The sequence below is a fragment of the Tupaia chinensis genome, unplaced genomic scaffold (assembly GCF_000334495.1).
Source record: "Tupaia chinensis unplaced genomic scaffold, TupChi_1.0 Scaffold144276_1, whole genome shotgun sequence".
Lineage (NCBI taxonomy): Eukaryota > Metazoa > Chordata > Mammalia > Scandentia > Tupaiidae > Tupaia > Tupaia belangeri.
The window spans coordinates 670875-693261 of NW_006204133.1; the positions used below are offsets into that span (position 1 = coordinate 670875).

Below are 22387 nucleotides of genomic sequence, written 5' to 3' on the forward strand. Positions count from 1 at the left end.
TGCTTTGGGGGCACTCTAGTGTAGATACAGTGAAGAGCAACAGATGCGATCCCCGCCCTTTTGGAACTCGTGTTCTAGTTGCGGAGACAGAAAACATGAAATTATTACAGATGAGGCTGAGTGCCATGACCGAGAATAGCATAGCAGGGGTTGAGGAGGGGGATCCTTTAGGTTAAGGATTCAGATAAAATCTTTGAGCAGAGACTGGGGAACATGTTCCAGGCAGAAGGAGCCAGTGCAAAAGTGAAGAGGCAGGAAAGAACCTGGCTTAGGTTAGGCCCTGACCACTGAGGTTAGCCAGTGGGATCAAGCATTAGGCCTGACAAGTGGTTTGACAAGTGATTCCAGAAAGTGAGTTAAATTTTGGACATGGTAACTGCTTTACCTGAGAGACACTCAGGTGAAAGAGTCAACAGTCAGTTGGATAAGAGTTTGTCACTCGTGGCAGTGACATGGGCCACCCAGGGAAGTGGTCCTTATACTGAGAAATAAATGTGGACATCATCTTTGTATAGGTCACAGAGCCATGGGGACAGGTGAGAACACTAGAAGAACCTAGTGCAGGGTACACCCGGGACTTAAAGGAATAAATAACATCTAGAAACCAGATAGAGAAGAAAGAACTGGAAAAACTCAGAGAGAGAGAGTGGTATCATAGAAGCCAAGAATGTTTTGAGAAGGAAGGGTGTAAGCTTTAAGATGCTGATGAATCTCGAGAATATGAGACCCAGAAAATGACCATGGAGTTTGGTAACATGGAGGATGGAGGTGATGATGACAGGTTTAAAGAAGTGGTGGGCTTGGGAACCAGGCCCGAGGGCGTTAAAAATGAGGTGATGGGGACCGACAGGTGGCGTAGTGATTGAGGTGCGGAACTTTTAGGTGGTTGACTGTGGTTCTAGTCCCAGACCCAGGTGATTGAACTGCAGGCTGGGTGCGCGTGAGTGCATGCCCAAAATCCCTATAGAAGAATGGAAGAGAAGGGATTGCAGTGTGTCCCACCTGCGGGGAGGTGATTTCTCGCTTTCCGTCTCTCTGTCTCTCTGGCAAGCACATTCACCCTATAGCAAAAATTTCTCAAAAAGAAAACAGACAATGAGGAAGTAGACATAGGAAGTGTTTTTGAGCTCAGTAATCATCTATTAAATGAATGAATGGATGTAGAATGTCAAAGGCCAGGCCAGAACATCAAGTAAAAAAGAGAAATAAGATTCAATTAAAGTATGCCTCTAATTCCCAACTTCATTTTTCTTCTTAGACAAGTTTTTCCTTCAGTGCTTCCTAATTCTGTTGCAGTCTTTATTCCCTACAGTCCCCACATCTGAATAGTCACAAGTCCTCTTGATTGTCTCTTGCCTCTGTTCTATTTTTACTCCCCACCCTCCTCTTTTTGGTATATGTGCTGCCGAAGCGAGCACCCCTCTTTTTTTAATCTCAGGTGAGTTATGTTAACCATACTTCCCAACTTACGGGAAACCAGCAGGGGAACATGTGAAGTTCTTGTGTTTTATTTATTCCTTTAAATCCTATTCAGCACTCCTGTCCCCCTCCTCTCGCGTGGACAACACTTTGGTGTTTACTGTGTATCAGTTTACTTTTGGTGCAGTGTCTGTGAAATATGTGTTACATTGTGTGTGTGTGTGGGTTTATATATATTTTGTGTCACCAGTTCTGAGCCCCCTATATATGAGCTCTGTATTCTTATTCTACTTAGGTGACAAAGAAGCAAATGCTTAGACCATTTACTTCAGTCTTCAGCAGCTAGTCAGTGATGGGGCCAGGTCTGAGTCTGAAATGTGGAAGCTTTCTCGTCTCTCAACTGCTTCATCCCTTCCAGTGATTTTGTTTCTTGCCTTACCACAGTGAGCCCTGGCCACTCACTGCTGTGGTCACACCTCAGAGCTATCGTTAACGACAGCCGCGCACTCTGTCATCTCAATTTTAAGTCCCCCACCTCTCAGAACCATCCTTATCTTTACAACTTAGTGTTGTTTTTTTAATTGCTAGAGGGCATGTGCACTTGTCAGAGAAAGAGTGAGAGAGAGAGTACTCCTCAGAGAGAGGTGGTCATGCTACCGTCCTCTTTCCTCCATTTTTCCTTCCAGTCAGGATTTTGGGCTCACATGAACATGTCCCCCATATGTTTTTCAAGCCACTGGGGCCGGGTTCAATTCACAGCCAGCCATGTGGGGTCCAGCTTTCTTTGCACAGTGCTTAACTGCTGTGCTATGGGGACAGGCCCGCTCCCTCATGTTCTCTGACTTGGACGGGTTTTCAGCCCAGCAGGCCTATATTCCATCACTTTTCACTGCCCCTCACCTCTGTCATGTCCAAGTTCCTCTCAGTTACATTCCGTGGTCAGTCGACATGATCACTCCATTTCCTGCACCCTTAATCTCTGCATGCTTCCCTTCTTACATGCACTTGACAAGAGTCACAGCCCTCGTTAATTCCACCTCTGCCTACACACCTGATGGAGGCAGGGAAAAGGGGTCACGAACGGTCTCAGGGGGCCCCTGGAGCTGCCCGGACAGGCATGCTGCGTTTCCTGGTTCATTCATTCTCCCCTCTCCTAGATGACCGGTTCACACCTCCCCTTCTGTCCAGGACTTCCTCCGTAAGTCTCCCCTGAGCTGTTGAATTTGTTTTACTCTTTTCCTATTGTTTTTGGAGAGGTTTTTGCTATAAGGCATATGTGCTCGCCAGAGATACAGAGAGAAACAGACAGAAAGTGAGAAATCACCCCCCAGGGGGGATGGCCATGCCCTAATCCCTTCTCCTCTATTCTCCTCTTGGGATCTTGGGCACTCGGTGTGAGTTTAAGCCACCAGGTCCAGGACTTGAACTGCGGTCGACTACACATGGGAGTCCAGTGACATAGCCACTTTACCATCTGCTGGTCCCTCGTTTCCTGTTGTACTACGAAACTAAAAACCATGGAAAGAGAGCATGTCCAAGGCCACCATGTGCCTGCTGCCCTGCCTGCGTCTGTGCCTGTGCACTCTGCTTCTCTCCTGTGCTGTGGATGGCTCTCTGTTCTTGACCAAGGCAACCCCTTACCTACTGGAGTATGTTATTCAGCAGCTTTTACCCTTTCTTCTGCATGATCTCTGTGGTAGGCTGAACAACACGCCCCTAAAAATGCCCGGAAATGGTGGGTATATTATCGTGCATGGTAAAAGGGACTTCATATGTATGATTAAATTAATGATCTTATAATGGGGGGGGCTATACGGCATCATCTGGGTGGACCTAATGTAATCAGTGGTTCTTTTTTTTTCTGTAAGAGATTTTTGCTATAGGGTGCACACACTTGCTGGGGAAACAAAGCAAGAAATCAACCCCTATTCTCCGAGGGAGAGTGGCCACGCCATAGTCCCTTCTTCATTCTCCTCTCAGGGTCTGGAGCACACACGCACATGCACCCCTTATGAGTTTAAGTCACTGGGTCTGGGATTTAAACCGTGGCCAATAGTGGGAGTCCAGCAATGTAACCATTACCCCGTCTGCTGGTCCCCACGGTGGTTCTTTTAAGAGGGAGACAGGGCCAGCAGGTGGTGGGTATGGTGGTTAAGGCAGCTGGATCCCACATGGCCATCTGTGTGATTTGTGCCTCAGACCCAGTGACTTGAAAAACCCGCCAGGCATGTGTGAGTGTGCATGCCCAGAATCGCAAATAAAGAATGGAGGAGAGAGGATTGTGGCATGATCATCCCCGCTAGGAGTGCTTTCTTTTCTTCTCTTTCTCCCTCTCTCTGTCTCTACAGTGAGTGCCCAGCATGAGTTTAAGCCACCGGGTCTGGGACTTGAACTGTGATCGACTACATGGGAGTCCAGTGACTATTACGCTATCTGCTGGTCCCCTTTTTTTTTTTTTTTTTTTTAATTTGACTAGAGAGGGTCAGAGTGAGAGAAAGAAAATGAGAAAGCAAACTGCCAGGTCAGGACTTGAACCTTGCTTGACCACGTGGGAATCCAGTGCCCTTAACCACTACGCCATCTGCCCCCCCCATATGTTGTTTTAAACCACCAAGTTTGTGATAATTTGTTAGAGCAGCAGTAGGAAATGGATACATTTTCTGAGCATTAATTCTTTTTACTGTGCTTGATTTGTATTGTTTTCATCTTTAAAAAATGCTTCCTGGGGTCTTAACTACCAGTGTCACAGTTGTGAAATGCTACGCTCTACGAGGCTGGCCCATTTGAGAAGGTTTCACATTTGTGTTTGGAGACCTCCTTGAGTATGTCAGGAACACATGATCCAGGTTGGCTGAAGCTGGGGGTGGATTGTGGCATCAAGACCCCATTGGACAGGACCAGCAGTTAGCGTAATGGCTATGTTGCTGGACTCCCACATAGTCGACCACGGTTTGCATCCCGGCCCAGTGGCGTAAAACTCACGCCGGTGCGTGTGCGTGCGTGCCCAAGATCCCGAGAGGAGAATGGAGGAGAGGGGATTGCGGCGTGACCATCCCCCTGGGGGGTGATTTCTCGCTTTCTGTCTCTCTGTCTCTGTCTGTCTGGCAAGCACTCGCGCCCTATAGCAAAAACCTCTCCAAAAAAAAAAAAAAAAGATCCCATTGGAGGTGCCATCTCTTACACTCATAGAAGGAATCAATTTAAAATAATTTTTTTAATTTAAAAAAAGAAATCTTCGTCTTGACCTCACTTCCTTTTGGATGTCTCTTCCTCTTCTCGCCTGCCTTTTAACAAAAGTCCTTGTAAACCAGACTATGTTTTGCTGTCTCTTCTGTTCTCTCTTGAATCCACTCTAGTTTGGCTTTCTCCTCTGCTATGCTAGGAAAACTGCTCAAGATAACCAGTAATTTCTAGGTTGCTGAATCCATTGATCAATTCTCATCTAATTTAACCTGCCAGGTACATTTGTTATAGTCCATCACATCTTCCTCCCCTGGACTGTTCTCCACTTGGCTTTTGGAGTGCCGTGCTCTTCTGGTGTTCTCCCTCCCTCACTAGCTGCATGGCCTTCGTCTTTTCTGCTGGCTCCTCCTTGCCTGCTCTTTGAACTTTTGAAGTGTTCTAGGACACAGCCTCAGATGCTATTCTTCCGTCTCACTTATTTAGTGACCTCATCTAGTACTGGGGCTTTGAATACCCTCCCTAAGCTGATCATTCCCAAATTTGTAAATCTATGGAAGGGTCTCTCCCCAAATTCTGGGGTTAGATACCCAGCCGTGTGTGTGTGTGTGTGTGTGTGTGTGTGTGTGTGTGTGTGTCTGTCTCTCTCTCTTCCAGTTGGGTGACTGATAAGCATTTCCAGCTTAGCATGACAAAGTAGGCCATGATGCTGCCTCCTTTCCCCCAATGACTTCTCCTGTGGGCTTCCAGATCATGGTAGCTCCATTCCAGCAGTTCTCAGGATAACCTTTGGCATTCTCCCTGAATTTCCTGTTTTCTCTCATGCTCCATATTTAATCCACCTGGAATTCATGCTGGCTGCGTCTTCAGTGTCTATAAAGGGTCTACCCTTTCTTAGATCCTTTGCTGCCACCATCATTCTTGTCCTATAATTGGCAGTTTTGCTCCTTTTTTAGTCTGTTAGCATAATAGCCAGAGAGATCTTTTTATATTTTTTAAAGAATTATTTTATTTAATTTTATTTATATTTATTTATTTTAATTTGACCAGAGAGGGACAGAGAGAGAGAGAAAGTGAGAAAGTGAGAAAACAAGCTGCCAGGTTCAGGACTTGAACTGTGGTCAGCCATGTGGGAGTCCAGTGCCATTAACCACTACACCACTTACTGGCCCCCAGAGGGATCTTGAAGTATAAGTTAGATCACTTTATTCTGCCTCTTATCATCGTGCGGTCACATCCCCCTTGCTTCATGTAAAAGATGAAGTCTCTACAATGTCCCGTAAGTAAGGCTCGCTTTCCTGTGCCGGGTGTCCTTTCCTCATTCTGACCAATCGGCGTCCTGCTCACCAGCACCGGGGGAGTTTGATACCCCTTACCTCTCTGCCTGGCCCGCTGCTTGCCATGGGCCACTCCACTTCTGCCTGCTGCCCCCTCAGACGTGCTGTGTGTTCTTCTGTACCTCTGTATGCTCTTCCCTCTGCTTCAGTGTAGTTTCCCCCAAATACCCACATGGTCTTCATTCTGACGTTAACTTGTCAGTAAAGCCTTTTCCGAGCCCTGTGTTTAAAAGGACCTCACGCTGCCGTCTCCCATACCATATACCTTATTCTTCTTCCGTGCTCTCCCCTCGGTAGCATTTTTCACCATCTCACTTGACGTATGTTTTCTAATTTCTTACGGAAGTGTTCTATGTAGGGGGAGTTGAAAGACTAAGCTAATACCCTTGCATCTAGCACCTAGACTAACAATTATTAACATTTTGCCGTCTTTATTTTTATTTTCAACTGATCTACTTGAAAGTAAGTTCTATACAATATGTCACTTCACCCCTAAGTTGTTTCTTGTGCATCTCCTGAAGTTCTGACATTATTCTACATGTCACGGTATCACTATTACAACTAAGTCACAATCAGTTCCCTACTGTTAGCTATCTTGACAGTACTTTAGGTTTCCTAATTATTCTCAAGAGGTTATTATAGCTGATTTTATTTTACTTTTAAACTAAACATGAACTTTTTTTTTTTTTTTTTGAGAGGTTTTTCACTATAGGGCGTGTGCACTCGCCAGACAGACAGAGGGAGACAGAGAGACAGAAAGCGAGAAATCATTTTACATTGTTTTTGTTTTGTATGACTGGTTTCTTTTCTTTCTTTTTTTTTAAAAAAAAAAAAAAGAGAAAGCATCTTGCTATGTTGCCCAGGCTAGCCTTGAACTTGGAATCTTCCTGCCTCAGCCTCTTCTTTTTTTTTTTTTTGAGTGGTTTTTGCTATAGGGCACATGTGCTCTCCAGAAAGAGAGAGACAGAGGGACAGAAAGCGAGAAATCACCCCCCCCCCAGGGGGGATGGCCACACCGCAATCTCTTCTCCTCCATTCTCCTCTCGGGATCTTGGGCACATGCACACACACGCACCCGGTGTGAGTTTAAGCCACCAGGTCCAGGATTCGAATCGCAATCAACTACATCAGAGTCCAGAGACATAGCCATTACATAACTCCTGTCTCCCTCAGCCTCTTGAATAGCTGGGACTATCAGCACACTGCTTCCTTTGAATCCAGAAAAGTTCCCACTACGTTTTTTTAAGTCATTAAATTTTTTAAGAGACTAACTAAACTAGGAACCAGCAGGTGGTGTATTGGTTAAGGTGCTGGACACTCCCGCTTTGCCGACCATGGTTCAAGTCTTGGACCTGGCGGCTTGCTTTCTCATTTCCTCACTCTCTGTGTGTCTCTCTCTGGTCAAATTAAAAAACAAAAACAAACGAAAATACTAAATCGATGAATAAATAAATTAAAAAAAAGACTAACTAAACCACTTGTTTGTTAAACTGTCTCAGATTCTGGATTTTTCTGAATGTTTTTTATGATGCTGTTTATCTTGTTTTTTATTGTTTTTTTTTTTTTCTGTTTATCTTGTTTTTCAAGCTCTTGTATTTCTTACAGACTAGAAGTTAGATGTGCAGTCTTGGCTAAATTTAAACATTTTTGGCCATAATATTTTGGCTGATGCTACGAATTTAATGTTGTGTCATATCAGGAAATGAGTAAGTTTCGGGTTGTTGCAATTTTAGTGGGGCTACATTAGATTTAGCATGATGACTGCTAGTCTTTCATGGCAAGATTTTATTTTCCTTTGCAGTTTGCATATAATCCATTGGTGATTTTTTTCCTTTTTTAATTTTGCCATAGGGCAAGCATTCTTGCCAAGAGAGGAAGTGAGAAAGCACCTGTGGGGCCTGGCCACACTGTAATCTCTTCTGCGTTCTCCTCTCAGGATTTTAAGCATGTGCATACACACACACACACACACTCCCAGTGTGATTTTCAAGGCGATGGGTCTAGGATTCAAATTGTGCATTGGGCCATGTGGGATCCAGCTGCCTTGATGTCCACAACACCTACTGGCCCCTGTGGTTGATTCTTTGAAACATTCTTTTTATTTCATGTTTATGTTTTTTATTATCTGTTTCCTCACTAAGACACGGAGGAGCTTCAAATAGAATCCAGCCTTTCTAACTCTACAGCATATACCTGACCCTGTCTCAGTACCTGTCTATCCCTTACCTGGTGTTAGTGCTCATATGTGTCTGTTGTCTCGCTAGTTTGTGAACTGTCAGAGGCAGTGTCCTTATCTTACCCTTTATGTCCTTTGCAGTGCTTAGATTCGTAGTAGCTGCATGGTTTAGGCGCTAGACTCCCACATGGCTGACTGGTTCGAGTCCTGAACCTGGAGCTTGAAACATGCTGGCACATGTGAGTGTGTGCTCAAAATCCCAGGAGGAGAATGGAGGAGAAGGAGTTGCGGTGTGGTCATCTCCCCCGGGGGGTGATTTCTTGCTTTCTGTCTCTGTCTCTCTGGCAAGCACATGTGCCTATGACAAAAATCTCTCTTAAAAAAACAAAGGGCGTTAGCCTTCCTCTAACCCCCACCAAAAAACTCAAGGTCTAGATGTTGTATCCGTTGAGTATTAGAATTGGAGCAGATCTTAGTGGGGAACGTGTGGTGACTCTCCGCCCTGTGAGTAGCCCCAGTCTCCTTTAGATACAGGGAATGTTCTGTTGAAGGTTTCTTGAGCAAGTATTTTGTTCTGTCCCTGCCAGCCGCGATGAATAACTCTTCTTCAGAGACCTGTGGCCACCCTCACAATGTGTCCACACCTTCAGAACGGGTGTTGCCGATGTCCCTGCCCAGGAAGGCCGCTCTCAATGTCCCTGGCACCCCAGTCCTTGAGGACTTTCCTCAGAATGATGATGAGAAGGAACGCATACAGCGGCGGCGCTCCAGGGTGTTGGACCTGCAGTTCAGCGCAGACTCGCCTCGTCTGTTGGGCTCCCCGTCTAGTAGGTGAGGGCGTCTCTGGGCTAGCTCTCGGGGTGACCGCTGGTGGGCGTTACATGGGCTCCGTCATCACCACAGTACCTGTGGATTCAGGATCTGAGTTCTGAAGTCATAGTATCGTGGATTCTTGCCAGAGTTAGCTTTTTTTTTTTTCTTTTTTTTTTCATTTTCCACTTAGGAATATTGACATTTCTGCTACGATCCCTAAGTTTACGAACACACAGATTACAGAGCATTACTCCACCTGTATCAAACTGTCCACTGAAAATGTGAGTATCTGCTGCTTTGTTGTTGAACGTTTTTGCATCTCGATTGTGAGGAAATCTGGCTGTCTTGAGTCTGTGGAGAATGTATGACCAATGATTATTAGTTATTCTCCAGTGAGTTTTCTTAATGCTCATGTTCTTCAGAATGGTTTTCTGTTTCTTACGAACTTTGGTGCTTCTCCTACGGGTTGCCTGCTACCTGCAGTGTGTCAGAGAGGCAGCATGGCTTAGGTGTTTAGTGTGAGCTCTGGGGCTAGATAGCAGGTAGTCCAGTTCTAGGGATGATAGGCAATTCTGGGGCGTTCTGGGTGTGAGTCCTGTCTGCCACTTGTGAGCTGTGTGACCATAGTGAGTTACCTGACCACTCTGCTGCAAGGGCCTCTGTAAAATGAAGGTGAAGATAGTGCCTGCCGTGTAGATTGGAATATTCTGCGTGTGACCGAGTTTCTTTGTGTGCATGTGTAAAGCAGGGCCTGCACACAGTGACACCCAGAGACTGAGCTGTCACTGGAGGCCTTGAGAGTGTGATGCACATGCATGGATTTGGCTCTGGTGCCAAGCGTTTGTGGGAAGTGAGATCAGTGGCGAGATACCGGTCTTCCTGTGTAAAAACTTAGCTTCCACTGTATAGTGTAACGCTATTTGAATGAACCTATGCTATAAATAGCAAACCTTTCTGCAATTTTCTGTTTTTAGAAAATCACTACCAAGAATGCTTTTGGCTTGCACTTGATTGATTTTATGTCAGAGATCCTTAAACAGAAAGACACCGAGCCGACCAACTTTAAAGTAAGAGCCATGTCTACCTTCTCTTGCATCTGAATTAATGATTATTTCTAATACTTAGCATAACACTGTTACATTTTGCAAATCCATGACAGTCTTACGAGATCTTTGTCATTTTTCCTTGGGATAATTAAATAACTTAGGAAACCTGCTATGTTATGCCTGTTCAGAGGTTCTTTATTTCTTTATGTATTTTTTTAAAATTGTATGTTCATTTTCTGGAGAAAGACACAGAGGAAGTCAGAAAGCACTCCCCATGGGAGATGGTCACACTACGTTCTCTACTCTGTCTTTCCCTTCCTTTGGGATATTGAGTGTTCATGCACAGGTGCCCAGTGTGTTTTTTCTTTTCTTTCTTTTTTTTTTTTTTTTTTGAGAGTTTTCTTGCTATAGGGCACATGCATTCGCCAGAAATAGAGAGAGAGAGAGAGAGAGAGAGAAAGCAAGAAATCATTCCCCAGAGGGTATGGCCACACCGCAATCCCTTCTCCTCCATTCTCTCAGGATCTTGGGCACGCACACATGTCCCATGTGAGTTTAAACCACCGGGTCCAGGACTCAAACCGTGGTCAACTATGTGAGAGTCTAGCGACATAGCCACTATGCCAACTGCTGGTCCTCCCAGTGTGTTTTTCTAAGCTGTTGGGTCCAGGAGTCAAAACTGCATGGTTGGCCATATGGGATCCAACCACCTTAACTGCCGTGCCTCCAGCTGGCCCCTGAGCTTCTCTTCTGTGTGTCTTTATGAATAAAGCCCTGCTTGTGTGACTAGGTGGCTGCCGGCACTCTGGATGCCAGCACCAAGATCTATGCTGTGCGTGTGGATGCTGTCCATGCCGATGTGTACAGAGTCCTCGGGGGGCTGGGCAAAGACATGCCGTCTCCAGAAGACGAGGAAGCCCATGGTGCAGGTATGGAGGTTGGGATCTGGATTTCAGGGGCTTCTTATAGGGCATACCAGGTAGTTATTTGAGTTGTATAGTGGAATGAGGTTACAAGAGATTGATTATCTAATTTTATTTAAGACATGGACATTTTCAGAATCATGTTGTTAATGCATAAAAAGATACTCAAACACTAGATTTTAAAATGTTTTTGAAAAAGAAAAGCCTTATTAAAGCTTTTAAATTTTATTTAGGCAAGATTGAGTAACCATCTTTGGAGCTTCTAATTTGAGGGTCTTTGGAAATTTACTTGTATTGGCTTACTTGTGAACTACTACTTAATCTAGTAGTTTAGTTTCTCCATGAACTGCAGATTAAATATGTCTATTTCTATGAGAGCATTCACGTTGGAATTACGAACACTCTAGAGTTTTGAAGAACTTGAATTAATGAGTTCAATCACACGCTTCAAAGCAGTCCTTGTCAGATGCTATCTTATTCCTTTTTTCAGATGGAAGTGCTGCTGAAACAGGAACAGCCAAAAAGCCTCCAAAGCCAAAGAAGAAGCATTCGTGCAAAACCATTGAGCAGAACGTAAACAACCTCAATATCTCTGAAGCAGATCGAAAATGCGAGGTGAGGAACTGTTAGCAGTGTGGTCTCTGACTAATTCAGAACTTTCAGAGCCTCAGCCTAGCAGGGCTAAGCCTGCCTCACTGGTATGTGATTGTTTTAGCCTCAAGGGAGTGAAATATTCGACTGGTATCATCTCTGAGCTTTATAGAAAAGACCGAAGGTGATAAATCTCTCAGTATTTCACAACGATTGAGTAGAAAAAATCAGAAATTGCTGAAACATCTAACTGATACTTAACTTGATTTCCTGGTACATGTAGCCATGGTGACGTGCACTTATTGTGTACTTGCTGGGCACCATGTGCCTCCTACAGCCTATAACCTGTGTTAATTCATTTCATCCTCACAATAGTTTTTTTTTTTTTCTTTTCTTTATTCATGATAAAACACAGGCGTGTGGGGGAGAGGAAGAGGAGGGCACCCCCTACAGGGCCGACAGTCGTGTCGCAGTTCTCGTTCTCCAGTCCTTCAGCCCACTGCGTTCGGCACACACGTGTCTGGCATGGGGTGGACCAGGGATTCACACCACACTGTCGGTGGGATCCAGCTTCTGTTGAGCAGTGCAGTACTGCTCTGCTGTGTAGCCAGCCCAGTCCTCACAACATTCTTATTGGGTTGTCAGAAAAGTCATGATGTATTTTTTTCTGTTTTTCCAGGCAAAAATGTGTCACTTTTCCAGTGACCCAGTACATTTTATGAAGAGGTAACCGAGGCACAGGGCTGTTGAAAAATTTGTCCAAGATGACATATCAAGGAATAGAGTTTGAAGCTGTGTGGCCTAGCTCCAGAATTCTTGCTCCAAGTGACTTTAGTGTCTAGCAAACCCTAAGGAATGTGCTTAAAGAAAGGGCTCATAATTATAGCAATTTATTTAAAGCAAACAGGTGCTGCTATGAAGCTTTTTTAAAATTTTGCTATTAAAAACATAGTTTTAGGGGACCAGCAGTTAGCGTATTGGCTCTGCCGCTGGACTCCCATGTAGTCGACCGTGGTTCGAGTCCCGGACCTGGTGGCTTAAAACACGCCGGGCGCATGTGCATGCGTGCCCAAGATCCCGAGAGGAGAATGGAGGAGAAGGGATTGCGGCATGACCATCCCCCCCTGGGGGGTGATTTCTCGCTTTCTGTCTCTCTGTCTCTCTCTGTCTGTCTAGTGAGCACATGCATGCACCCTATAGCAAAAACCTCTCAAAAAAAAACAAACATAATTTCAGGGGCTGGCAGGTGGCGTGGTGGTTAGGGTGGCTGGACTCCCACATAGCTGACCATGGTTCGAGTCCAGACCTGGCAGCTTGCTTTCTCACTTTCCTTCTCTCTCTCTGGTCAACTTCAATTAAAAAAAAAATGACAATGGACAAAAGAAATTAAATAATTCTTTAAAAATATATAGTTTTAGTGAACATTCTTGTACATATTATCTTTGCACTTTTTTATTTTATAATTTTTTTTTTTTTGGAGAGGTTTTTGCTATAGAGCACGTGGGCTCACCAGACATATATAGAGAGACAGAGAGACAGAAAGCGAGAAATCACCCCCGGGGGGGATGGCCACGCCGCAGTCCCTTCTCCTCCATTCTCCTCTCGGGATCTTGGGCACGCACACACACGTGCCCCCCATGAGTTTTAAGCCACCGGGTCCGGGACGTGAACTGCGGTCGACTACGAGGGAGTGCAGCAACATATCCATTACACTAACTGCTGGTCCCTATTTTATAAATTTTTTTAGAATTATATTATTTAACCTTATTTATCTATTTATTTTAATTTGACCAGAGAGGGAGGGAGGGAGGGAGAGAGAGAGAAAGAAAGTGAGAAAGCAAGCCTACAGGTCTGGGACTTGAACTGCGGTCACCCAAATGGGAGTCCAATGCCCTTAACCATCATGCTACCTGCCAGCCCCTATTTTATAAACTTATTTTAGACTTTTGCGATACGGTGCTTGCATTCGCCAGAGAAAGACAGAAAGAGAGGGAAAGTGAAGGATGGCCATGCCATAGTCCCTTTCCCTCCATTCTCCTCTCGGGATTTTGGGCAGGCATGCACATGCGCCTGGCGTATTTTCAAACCACCAGGTTCAAGACTCAAACCATGGAGTTGGCCATGTGGGATCCAACCTTGCAACCACCATGTCACTTGCTAATCCTCTTGGCACTCTTCTGGGATTTATTTATTTATTTAGGGGAAAGATTTTCGCTATAGGGCACGTGCACTCGCCAGACAGAGAGAGACTTAGAGACAGAAAGCGAGAAATCACCCTCTGGGGGTGATGGTCACACCGTAATCCCTTCTCCATTCTCCTCTCTGGATCTTGGGCACGCACGCACACACGCCTGGCATGAGTTTTAAGCCACTGGGTCCAGGACGCGAACCGTGGTCGACTATGTGGGAGTCCAACAACATAGCCATTACACTAACTGCTGGTTCCCCTGGGATATATTTATAAGAAAATTGTGAGTCATGAAATTTCAGTGGCCCTCACAAAAAGGATTATACCAGTTTACCCTCCCACCAGCAATGAGCTAGATTACTTTTGTCTCATCTCCCCAACACCCATAAATGGGGATTAAGTTCAGAAGACTGGGATTGATCATCAAAGGAATGAGTCTATATGGACAAAAAAAGGACTGAGCCATGTGCTTCCTTAATCTTAGGAGTTCAGGGAACCAGCAGTTGGCGTAATGGTTATGTCACTGGACTCCCATGTAGTCGACCGCAGTTTGAGTCCCGGATCTGGTGGCTTAAGCTCACGCTGGGTGTGTGCGTGCCCAAGATGCCAGGAGGAAAATGGAGGAAAAGGGATTGCGGTGCGGCCATCCTCCCTGGGGGGTGATTTCTTGCTTTCTCTCTGGTGAGCACATGTGCATTATAGCAATAAACAAAAAACAAACAAAAACCTCTCAAACTTAGGAGTTCAGAGAGCCAAAGAAACATCTAGTAGGTCATAGAATTGTAATCCAGAAGAATTTGGTATCCAAATGAGAAAGTATTTTGGGGGGATGGTCAACTATGTTGAATGTGACAGCCTGAGGCCACAAGTGAGCCTGGAGAAGGGATCCTCTGGAACTCAAAACTCAGATCTCCAAGGAAGGGGTGCTACTTGACTAGTGCTGATGTCCCTGAGTTTAGGGAACAGGTCTGAGCAAGGCACGCTGGCTGGTGCTGGTGTTAGAGAGGCACACAATGAGCCTGGTTCTTTGAGTCTCTGCACACTGGGTTCAGGTAGTAGTAGGCCCTCCTGCAGCTGGGGTGCAGATGCAGTGCTGGCCAGCACTCACAGAAACAGGAAGCCTGCCAGGAGCAAGCCTCTTCCTCCTGGAGCCCCGCGTTCTCCCTCTAATGCCCCCTATTGGGAGACCCAGACCCAGCATCCCGGAGCAGAAGAGAGAACATCCATTTAGAGCGAGGGGCCAATAACTTAATACTTGGCGCACCCAGGCCAAGTGTCATGAGATCTGCTTTCAGAAGGTTCCAGAATGGGAAAACACACAAACACACACACACACACACACACACACACACACACACAACACACACGTTCAAAATGTCATCCATTGAAATCTAGGTAGAAGTTATACAGAGATTCATATTACTATTCTTTTTACTTTTTTTTTGGTAGTTTGCCAGAGGGCTCACATACTTCTGAGAGAAAGGGTGAGAGAGAGAAAGTGAGAAAGCACCTCACCTTAGGGTGACTGAATTGTAGTTCCTTCTCTACCTCTTCTTCCTTTGGGAATTTTGAGTGTGCACGTTAATGTGCCCAGCATGTTTTTCAAGCTGCCGGGTCTGGGACTCAGATTGCAGTCAACTGTGCGAGCTCCAGCTGCCCTAACCACCATGCCACAGCCTGGACCTCTTGCAGGTTTGAAGTTTTTTTGTGATAAATGGGGGGAAAAAAGAGGGGCATGCTGAAGACACTGAATATGGGTCGTGGTTTGTTTTGAAGAGTTTTGCTGTAAATCGGGCCAGAGTAATGGAATGAAAAATGGAGAGGAAAATGAACTCAAAAGTTTTGTTTGTATTTTAAATGGGAGGATGAGCAGCGTGCTTTCTTGTTGGTGGCAGAAGCCTAGTGACGAAGGAATTATTGATGGTACACAGAAGAGAAGAATTGCCAGGGCAGCATCTGAGAGCAGGCAAAGAGGAAAAGGAGTGGGCATTATCAGCGGGCGTGGCTCGGGAGCACCCAGCTAGAGGAGACGGGGCTTGTGTGTGTGTTTGGGAGCCTTCTGGATGTTGTCTCGTGGTGTCTCTTCTTCCCCCTGCAATGAAATAGGAAGCCAGGTTGTCAGCCGACAGTGAGTACGGGGATACGGGGGAGGAGGGCATTGGAGGTGTGAGGAAAAGGTAGGAGGGTGGGCCAGTGAAGGGACTAGGGAAATACAAGTTCGATTGCCAGGCAAGGCTTAGGGTTTACTGAGGATGGGGGCAGATGGGTTTCAGGTGAGATCAGTCAGCTGGTCATGACCGGGTCTTGCCAACCATGATTGGCTGTGTGGGTACAAGCATGGGGCAGGCAGAAAGGTGGATTTAACAGGGGGTTGTGTGACAGCACGAAAGGGGCACTGAGTTAAGAGCATGTGCAAGGGGGTAGTTGTAATCACTCCTTAAAATTTACATGGGAAAGGGGGATGAGGGACAGTGTAAAGCAGCGTGGTCAGTCAATTGTGGGGCCTGCTGGGGTCTAAGACCCCATGGTGATGGGGACAGGAGGTGACCATTGGAGAGAGGCCCTTGGAATTGAGCATATGGAGAGGTGGCTGTCGGGGTTGATTCAGCTTGGAGAACAGGCAAGGAAGCAGAGGCTGAGGCAACGTGAGGGTCTTCCTAGGATCTCAGAGTCCTAGTCTTAGGTGAAGGACGAGACATTGAAGGCCAGGAGATCAAGTGACTTTAGAGTCCAGAATACCAGGCTGGTCAACAGAGATAAAGAAGTTGTGGGAACCAGCAGTTAGTGTAATGGCTATGTCGCTGGACTCCCGCGTAGTTGGCCGCAGTTCGTGTCCTGGACCCGGTGGCTTAAAACTCATGCCAGGCACGTGTGCGTGCGTGCCCAAGATCCCGAGAGGAGAATGGAGGAGAAGGGATTGCGGTGTGACCATCCCCCCTGGGGGGTGATTTCTCACTTTCTATCTCTCTGTCTCTCTCTCTCTGTCTGGTGAGCGCACGTGCCCTGTAGCAAAAAAACCTCCCCCCCCCCAAAAAAAAAAACAGTTGTCAGGCGCTACGGCAGGAGTAAAGTGAGAGAAGCAGCAGCCAGGAGCTAATTTAAACTCTCTGGAAGGGGGTGGGAAGATGCCCAGTGCAGACGGCAGCAGGTGGCGAAGGCTGGCGCCATCCTCCAGGCTGGAGGGCGCTGACGGAACTGGGATCTCGCACAGTTGGGAAGCTGCAGCACGGAATGAGGGATCACCCAGCACACTTGAGGGCTGTGGAGAAGCAGTGTCACAGAGGCCTGCAGAGGAAGCGTGTCCTCAGGGGGTGCCCCATCTTAGTGAGGGCAGGGCCTCGGCCTGTTTCAGTATCTTCCCCTTCAGAGCCTTCTTGGACATTTTGTTCCTGCACCTTGAAATTAAGTACTAAGTAATAAAATTTTGTCAGGTAAGATTAAGGTTGGAGAGCCACAGGTTATTGTAATAATTTCTACCTCTCAAGAACCAGCTTTTACCCCTTATAAGTACTCAGCCACATTTGAGAATGTGTGAATTAGAGCAAGTAGGTGGAGAGAACCTTCAGGAAGGAAAGGGGGCATTACAGGGAATCTTGCTGGTGACTGAGCCTGCAGGGCCCTGGGGAGATGTCAGCTCTGCAGGTTTTAGAGTCGGAAATGTAGGCTTCTGAGGGTGTTGGGTCTTTTCGTGTGATTAATGAACAAGGGCAGATGAAGGGCACCAGTGAGCTCAGTGCCCTGGCAGAGGCTGGATGGTGAGGCTGGGGAGATGGGCCTTGCCGTGCTCACTGTGAGTGGTAGAGGGGCCAGAGCAGGCCAGGTGTCCTTTGGGCTTCCTGGTGCTCCAGCCTAGGAGGGGGTTGGGATTGCAGTGGCTGGGCAGGAAGGCACTGGGGAGGTGGACTTGCGGCTGCCCAGGCTAGAGGGGTGGGGGAGGCAAGGATGGCAGGCTCGTGGGCTGGGGTGGGGTGGGGGCTGCTTTCTCTTTCTTATGTGTGTGCCAGCACTGACCCTGGGTGACACCAGGTGTGCAGGCAGACAATGGAAAGTTCAGATCCTGCTTCCCCTACATGAGCTATGTGACTTGGGAAGAGCCTCTGAATCTTCCTGTCTTGTTCTGTAAAGACAGGTGAGGCTGGGGTCCAGCCGCACGAAAGGGGCACTGAGTTAAGAGCATGTGCAAGGGGGTAGTTGTAATCACTCCTTAAAATTTACATGGGAAAGGGGGATGAGGGACAGTGTAAAGCAGCGTGGTCAGTCAATTGTGGGGCCTGCTGGGGTCTAAGACCCCATGGTGATGGGGACAGGAGGTGACCATTGGAGAGAGGCCCTTGGAATTGAGCATATGGAGAGGTGGCTGTCGGGGTTGATTCAGCTTGGAGAACAGGCAAGGAAGCAGAGGCTGAGGCAACGTGAGGGTCTTCCTAGGATCTCAGAGTCCTAGTCTTAGGTGAAGGACGAGACATTGAAGGCCAGGAGATCAAGTGACTTTAGAGTCCAGAATACCAGGCTGGTCAACAGAGATAAAGAAGTTGTGGGAACCAGCAGTTAGTGTAATGGCTATGTCGCTGGACTCCCGCGTAGTTGGCCGCAGTTCGTGTCCTGGACCCGGTGGCTTAAAACTCATGCCAGGCACGTGTGCGTGCGTGCCCAAGATCCCGAGAGGAGAATGGAGGAGAAGGGATTGCGGTGTGACCATCCCCCCTGGGGGGTGATTTCTCACTTTCTATCTCTCTGTCTCTCTCTCTCTGTCTGGTGAGCGCACGTGCCCTGTAGCAAAAAAACCTCTCCCCCCCCCAAAAAAAAAACAGTTGTCAGGCGCTACGGCAGGAGTAAAGTGAGAGAAGCAGCAGCCAGGAGCTAATTTAAACTCTCTGGAAGGGGGTGGGAAGATGCCCAGTGCAGACGGCAGCAGGTGGCGAAGGCTGGCGCCATCCTCCAGGCTGGAGGGCGCTGACGGAACTGGGATCTCGCACAGTTGGGAAGCTGCAGCACGGAATGAGGGATCACCCAGCACACTTGAGGGCTGTGGAGAAGCAGTGTCACAGAGGCCTGCAGAGGAAGCGTGTCCTCAGGGGGTGCCCCATCTTAGTGAGGGCAGGGCCTCGGCCTGTTTCAGTATCTTCCCCTTCAGAGCCTTCTTGGACATTTTGTTCCTGCACCTTGAAATTAAGTACTAAGTAATAAAATTTTGTCAGGTAAGATTAAGGTTGGAGAGCCACAGGTTATTGTAATAATTTCTACCTCTCAAGAACCAGCTTTTACCCCTTATAAGTACTCAGCCACATTTGAGAATGTGTGAATTAGAGCAAGTAGGTGGAGAGAACCTTCAGGAAGGAAAGGGGGCATTACAGGGAATCTTGCTGGTGACTGAGCCTGCAGGGCCCTGGGGAGATGTCAGCTCTGCAGGTTTTAGAGTCGGAAATGTAGGCTTCTGAGGGTGTTGGGTCTTTTCGTGTGATTAATGAACAAGGGCAGATGAAGGGCACCAGTGAGCTCAGTGCCCTGGCAGAGGCTGGATGGTGAGGCTGGGGAGATGGGCCTTGCCGTGCTCACTGTGAGTGGTAGAGGGGCCAGAGCAGGCCAGGTGTCCTTTGGGCTTCCTGGTGCTCCAGCCTAGGAGGGGGTTGGGATTGCAGTGGCTGGGCAGGAAGGCACTGGGGAGGTGGACTTGCGGCTGCCCAGGCTAGAGGGGTGGGGGAGGCAAGGATGGCAGGCTCGTGGGCTGGGGTGGGGTGGGGGCTGCTTTCTCTTTCTTATGTGTGTGCCAGCACTGACCCTGGGTGACACCAGGTGTGCAGGCAGACAATGGAAAGTTCAGATCCTGCTTCCCCTACATGAGCTATGTGACTTGGGAAGAGCCTCTGAATCTTCCTGTCTTGTTCTGTAAAGACAGGTGAGGCTGGGGACCAGCCGATGGCATAATGGCTGCATTACTGAACTCCCATTTAGTCAACCACGGTTTGAGTCCTGGATCCAGTGGCTTAAAACTCTCGCCGGGCATGTGTGCATGTGCGCCTCAAATTCCAAGAGGAGAATGAAGGAGAAGGGACTGCAGTGTGGTCATGCCCCCTGTGGGGCGATTTCTCACTTTCTGTATCTCTGTCTCCCCCATGAGCACACCCACTCATGGGGACCGGTAAGGCCAGCTCCACCCGCATACAGGCCATTAGTGAATCAGTCTGCATCATGGTGCTTCGTACAAGGTGAGGTGCTGTGTGCATCTGAGGCGGCATTAGTCGTGGGGTCCGTCTACTCTTCCTGCCTTCCCTGCCCTCCCCAGGTCGCCATGTGTCCCCGCCTCAGGCAATCTGGAATCCATTTCACTGTCGGTCTTGCTTTGCTCCCACTTCTGTAGTACCTTGTTCAAATGAATTTGGGATTATTAAATACAGAATGGTTAGAAGTTCTGTTTTCAGCCAGCTTTCTTAGCAGGTAGACCCGTTCTGAGGTCTGCCTCAGTTCTGAGGACTGAAGAAAATATTCTCCAGGCTTCACTAGCTTTCGCCATGTACTAAAGAGAAAATGAAGGTCAAGCAATAATTGTTCCAAATCTGTATCCGTCAGGTGGTGGTGTGTTTATGCCAAGTGAAATCAGTAATGTCATGAAAAAAACACCGTGTACCCCAGTCCTGCAAAGCTTTTTCTGCTCCGTCTGCTGTAAACTCTTAATAGTCTAAAGTGTAAAGAGTGGGGTCGCCACAATCGAACATTTGAAGCTGTGCCTGTACATGGAGCTCGCGTGGGTTCAGCTGTGCCTGTCTGGGAGATGGCGTGGGCTCAGAAGGCAGGTGAGGCTGTGCCTAGGCCCGTTGAGGACACTGCGTTTGTGCTGAGCTCTCGGGGACACCGTGCTCTCCTGTGTGCAGTGCTCACTGTCACGGGGCAGTCCAGCAGGACTGTGCTCTGTTCTTTACTGGGAGAGCAGCTGTGGGCATGGTGCAGGGAAGGGCACGGCGTGTACCCTAGGTCAGGGTGGAGGAGGAGAGTTGAACCGGGCCTTGGAGGAGGGCTAGGTCCTTGTAGGTGGCATTGCCGGGGAGATAATTCTAGGCAGACACGTAAGCGAAGAGCGCAGTATAGGAGGTGCTGTGGTTGTGGTTTTCTAGGGGGCTGGAGAGTGCGCAAATTAAGATAGCGCTGAGGATTCACTTATACGTAATCATCCAGACGACCCTGGGCTGGCCATGCAGTCTGTTGCCTACCAAGGCTTTCTTTTACAGTGACCCCGCCTACCCTTGTTTGGTGAGTTTTACCTACCCGAACCATACCGTCAGCAACCGTTCATTTTCCACTCAGTTACCAAGGCTGCAGGTCAGATCTGATTTACACGAAAGAACCACCGGCAGGATATTCTAGACAAAAGTGAGGACCGGTATTTTCAGCCTTGACTTTTTTTTTTTTTTTCTTTTTTTGGGGGTACCTTCTTTAATTTTTTCCCCCACTTCCCCAGAGGATATGTCCACTTGCTGAAGAGAGACAGAGGAGAGCGAGAAAGTAACCCCCATGGGACGTGGGACATGGTCCTATAGCAATCTCTTCTCCCTCACTCTCTATCTTGTCAGGATTTTAGTTCTTTTTGCACATGCACCCAGCATTTTTTTTTTTTTTTTTGACAGGTTTTTGCTATAGGGCATATGTGGTCGCCAGAAAGACACAGAGAGACAGACAGAAAGTGAGAAATCACCCCCCAGGGAGGATGGCCACACCGCAATCCCTTCTTCTCCATTCTCCTCTCGGGAACTTGGGCATGCACACATACGCGCCCGGCGTGAGTTTAAGCCACTGGGTCTGGGACTTGAACCACAGTCGGCTACATGGGAGTTCAGCAACATAGCCATTATGTCAACTGCTGGTCCCCATACCTGGCATATTTTTAAGCCACCAGGTCTGGGACTTGAAACCGGGCGGCTGGCTGAATGGAATCCAGCCACCTTAATCACCAGGCCATGAGCCAGCCCTCTTTTTAGCTTTAATGTGGGTCAAGGTACAATTCCTGTGTTGACCCTGAAATGCTGAATGTGTAACTATTAACTACCGGCAAGACCTCCACAGGCGTGGGTCTCCAGGTGGGAAACTTAGTCTTCCTCCTGAGCCATCAGGAAATCTGTGAACCCAGTACCTAGCTCTGTCTCCTGTCTCTGGGTACCTGTGAGGCCCCAGGTGGCTCCTACCCCCTTACCACATGTGCATGTGCCTTGCCTGTCCTTATTCTTATGCCTGGTACTCGGTTTGCCCTTGGGCTTGGTGTCATGTGGCTGTCCCACTCCTGTTCCTGATCTTAGGGACTTTCTTACAGCCTCTCTCAGCTTTTACCCAGCCTTCTGGCTGCCTGCCTTTTCCTGGATGTCTTGTTTGTAGTTAAAGGAACAGCAGAACCTTGTGACTCATTCCCCACCCAGGCTTTTTTAAAAAGTGAGATTTTTATTTATTTTTCCTTTTGCTATAGCACACGTGTGCTTGGTGGAGCAAGAGAGAGATGGAAAATGAGACATCACCCCCCTGGGGTAATGGCCATGCTGCAGTCCCTTCTCCATTCTTCTCTCAGGATCATGGGCATGCATGCACATGCACCCAGTGTGAGGTTTCTTAAAGAATTATTTTATTTAACTTTATTATTTATTTTTAATTTGAGCAGAGAGGGAAGGAGGGAGGGAAGGAGGGAGGGGGAGAGAGAGAGAGAGAGAGAGAGAGAGAGAGGAAGAAAGTGGAAA

At 47.5% G+C, this 22387-nt stretch overlaps 1 protein-coding gene across 1 annotated transcript in view; it reads left to right on the plus strand.

The window, feature by feature from the left end:
* The window catches only part of NCAPH (non-SMC condensin I complex subunit H), a 55910-nt gene that overhangs the window by 384 nt on the left and 33139 nt on the right, over positions 1-22387 (plus strand). The window contains exons 2-6 of the mRNA XM_006166559.3: positions 8700-8943; positions 9116-9206; positions 9900-9992; positions 10762-10900; positions 11385-11509. Of these exons, the coding sequence (XP_006166621.1) occupies positions 8700-8943; positions 9116-9206; positions 9900-9992; positions 10762-10900; positions 11385-11509 (692 nt within the window). The remainder of the gene's footprint in view (positions 1-8699; positions 8944-9115; positions 9207-9899; positions 9993-10761; positions 10901-11384; positions 11510-22387) is intronic.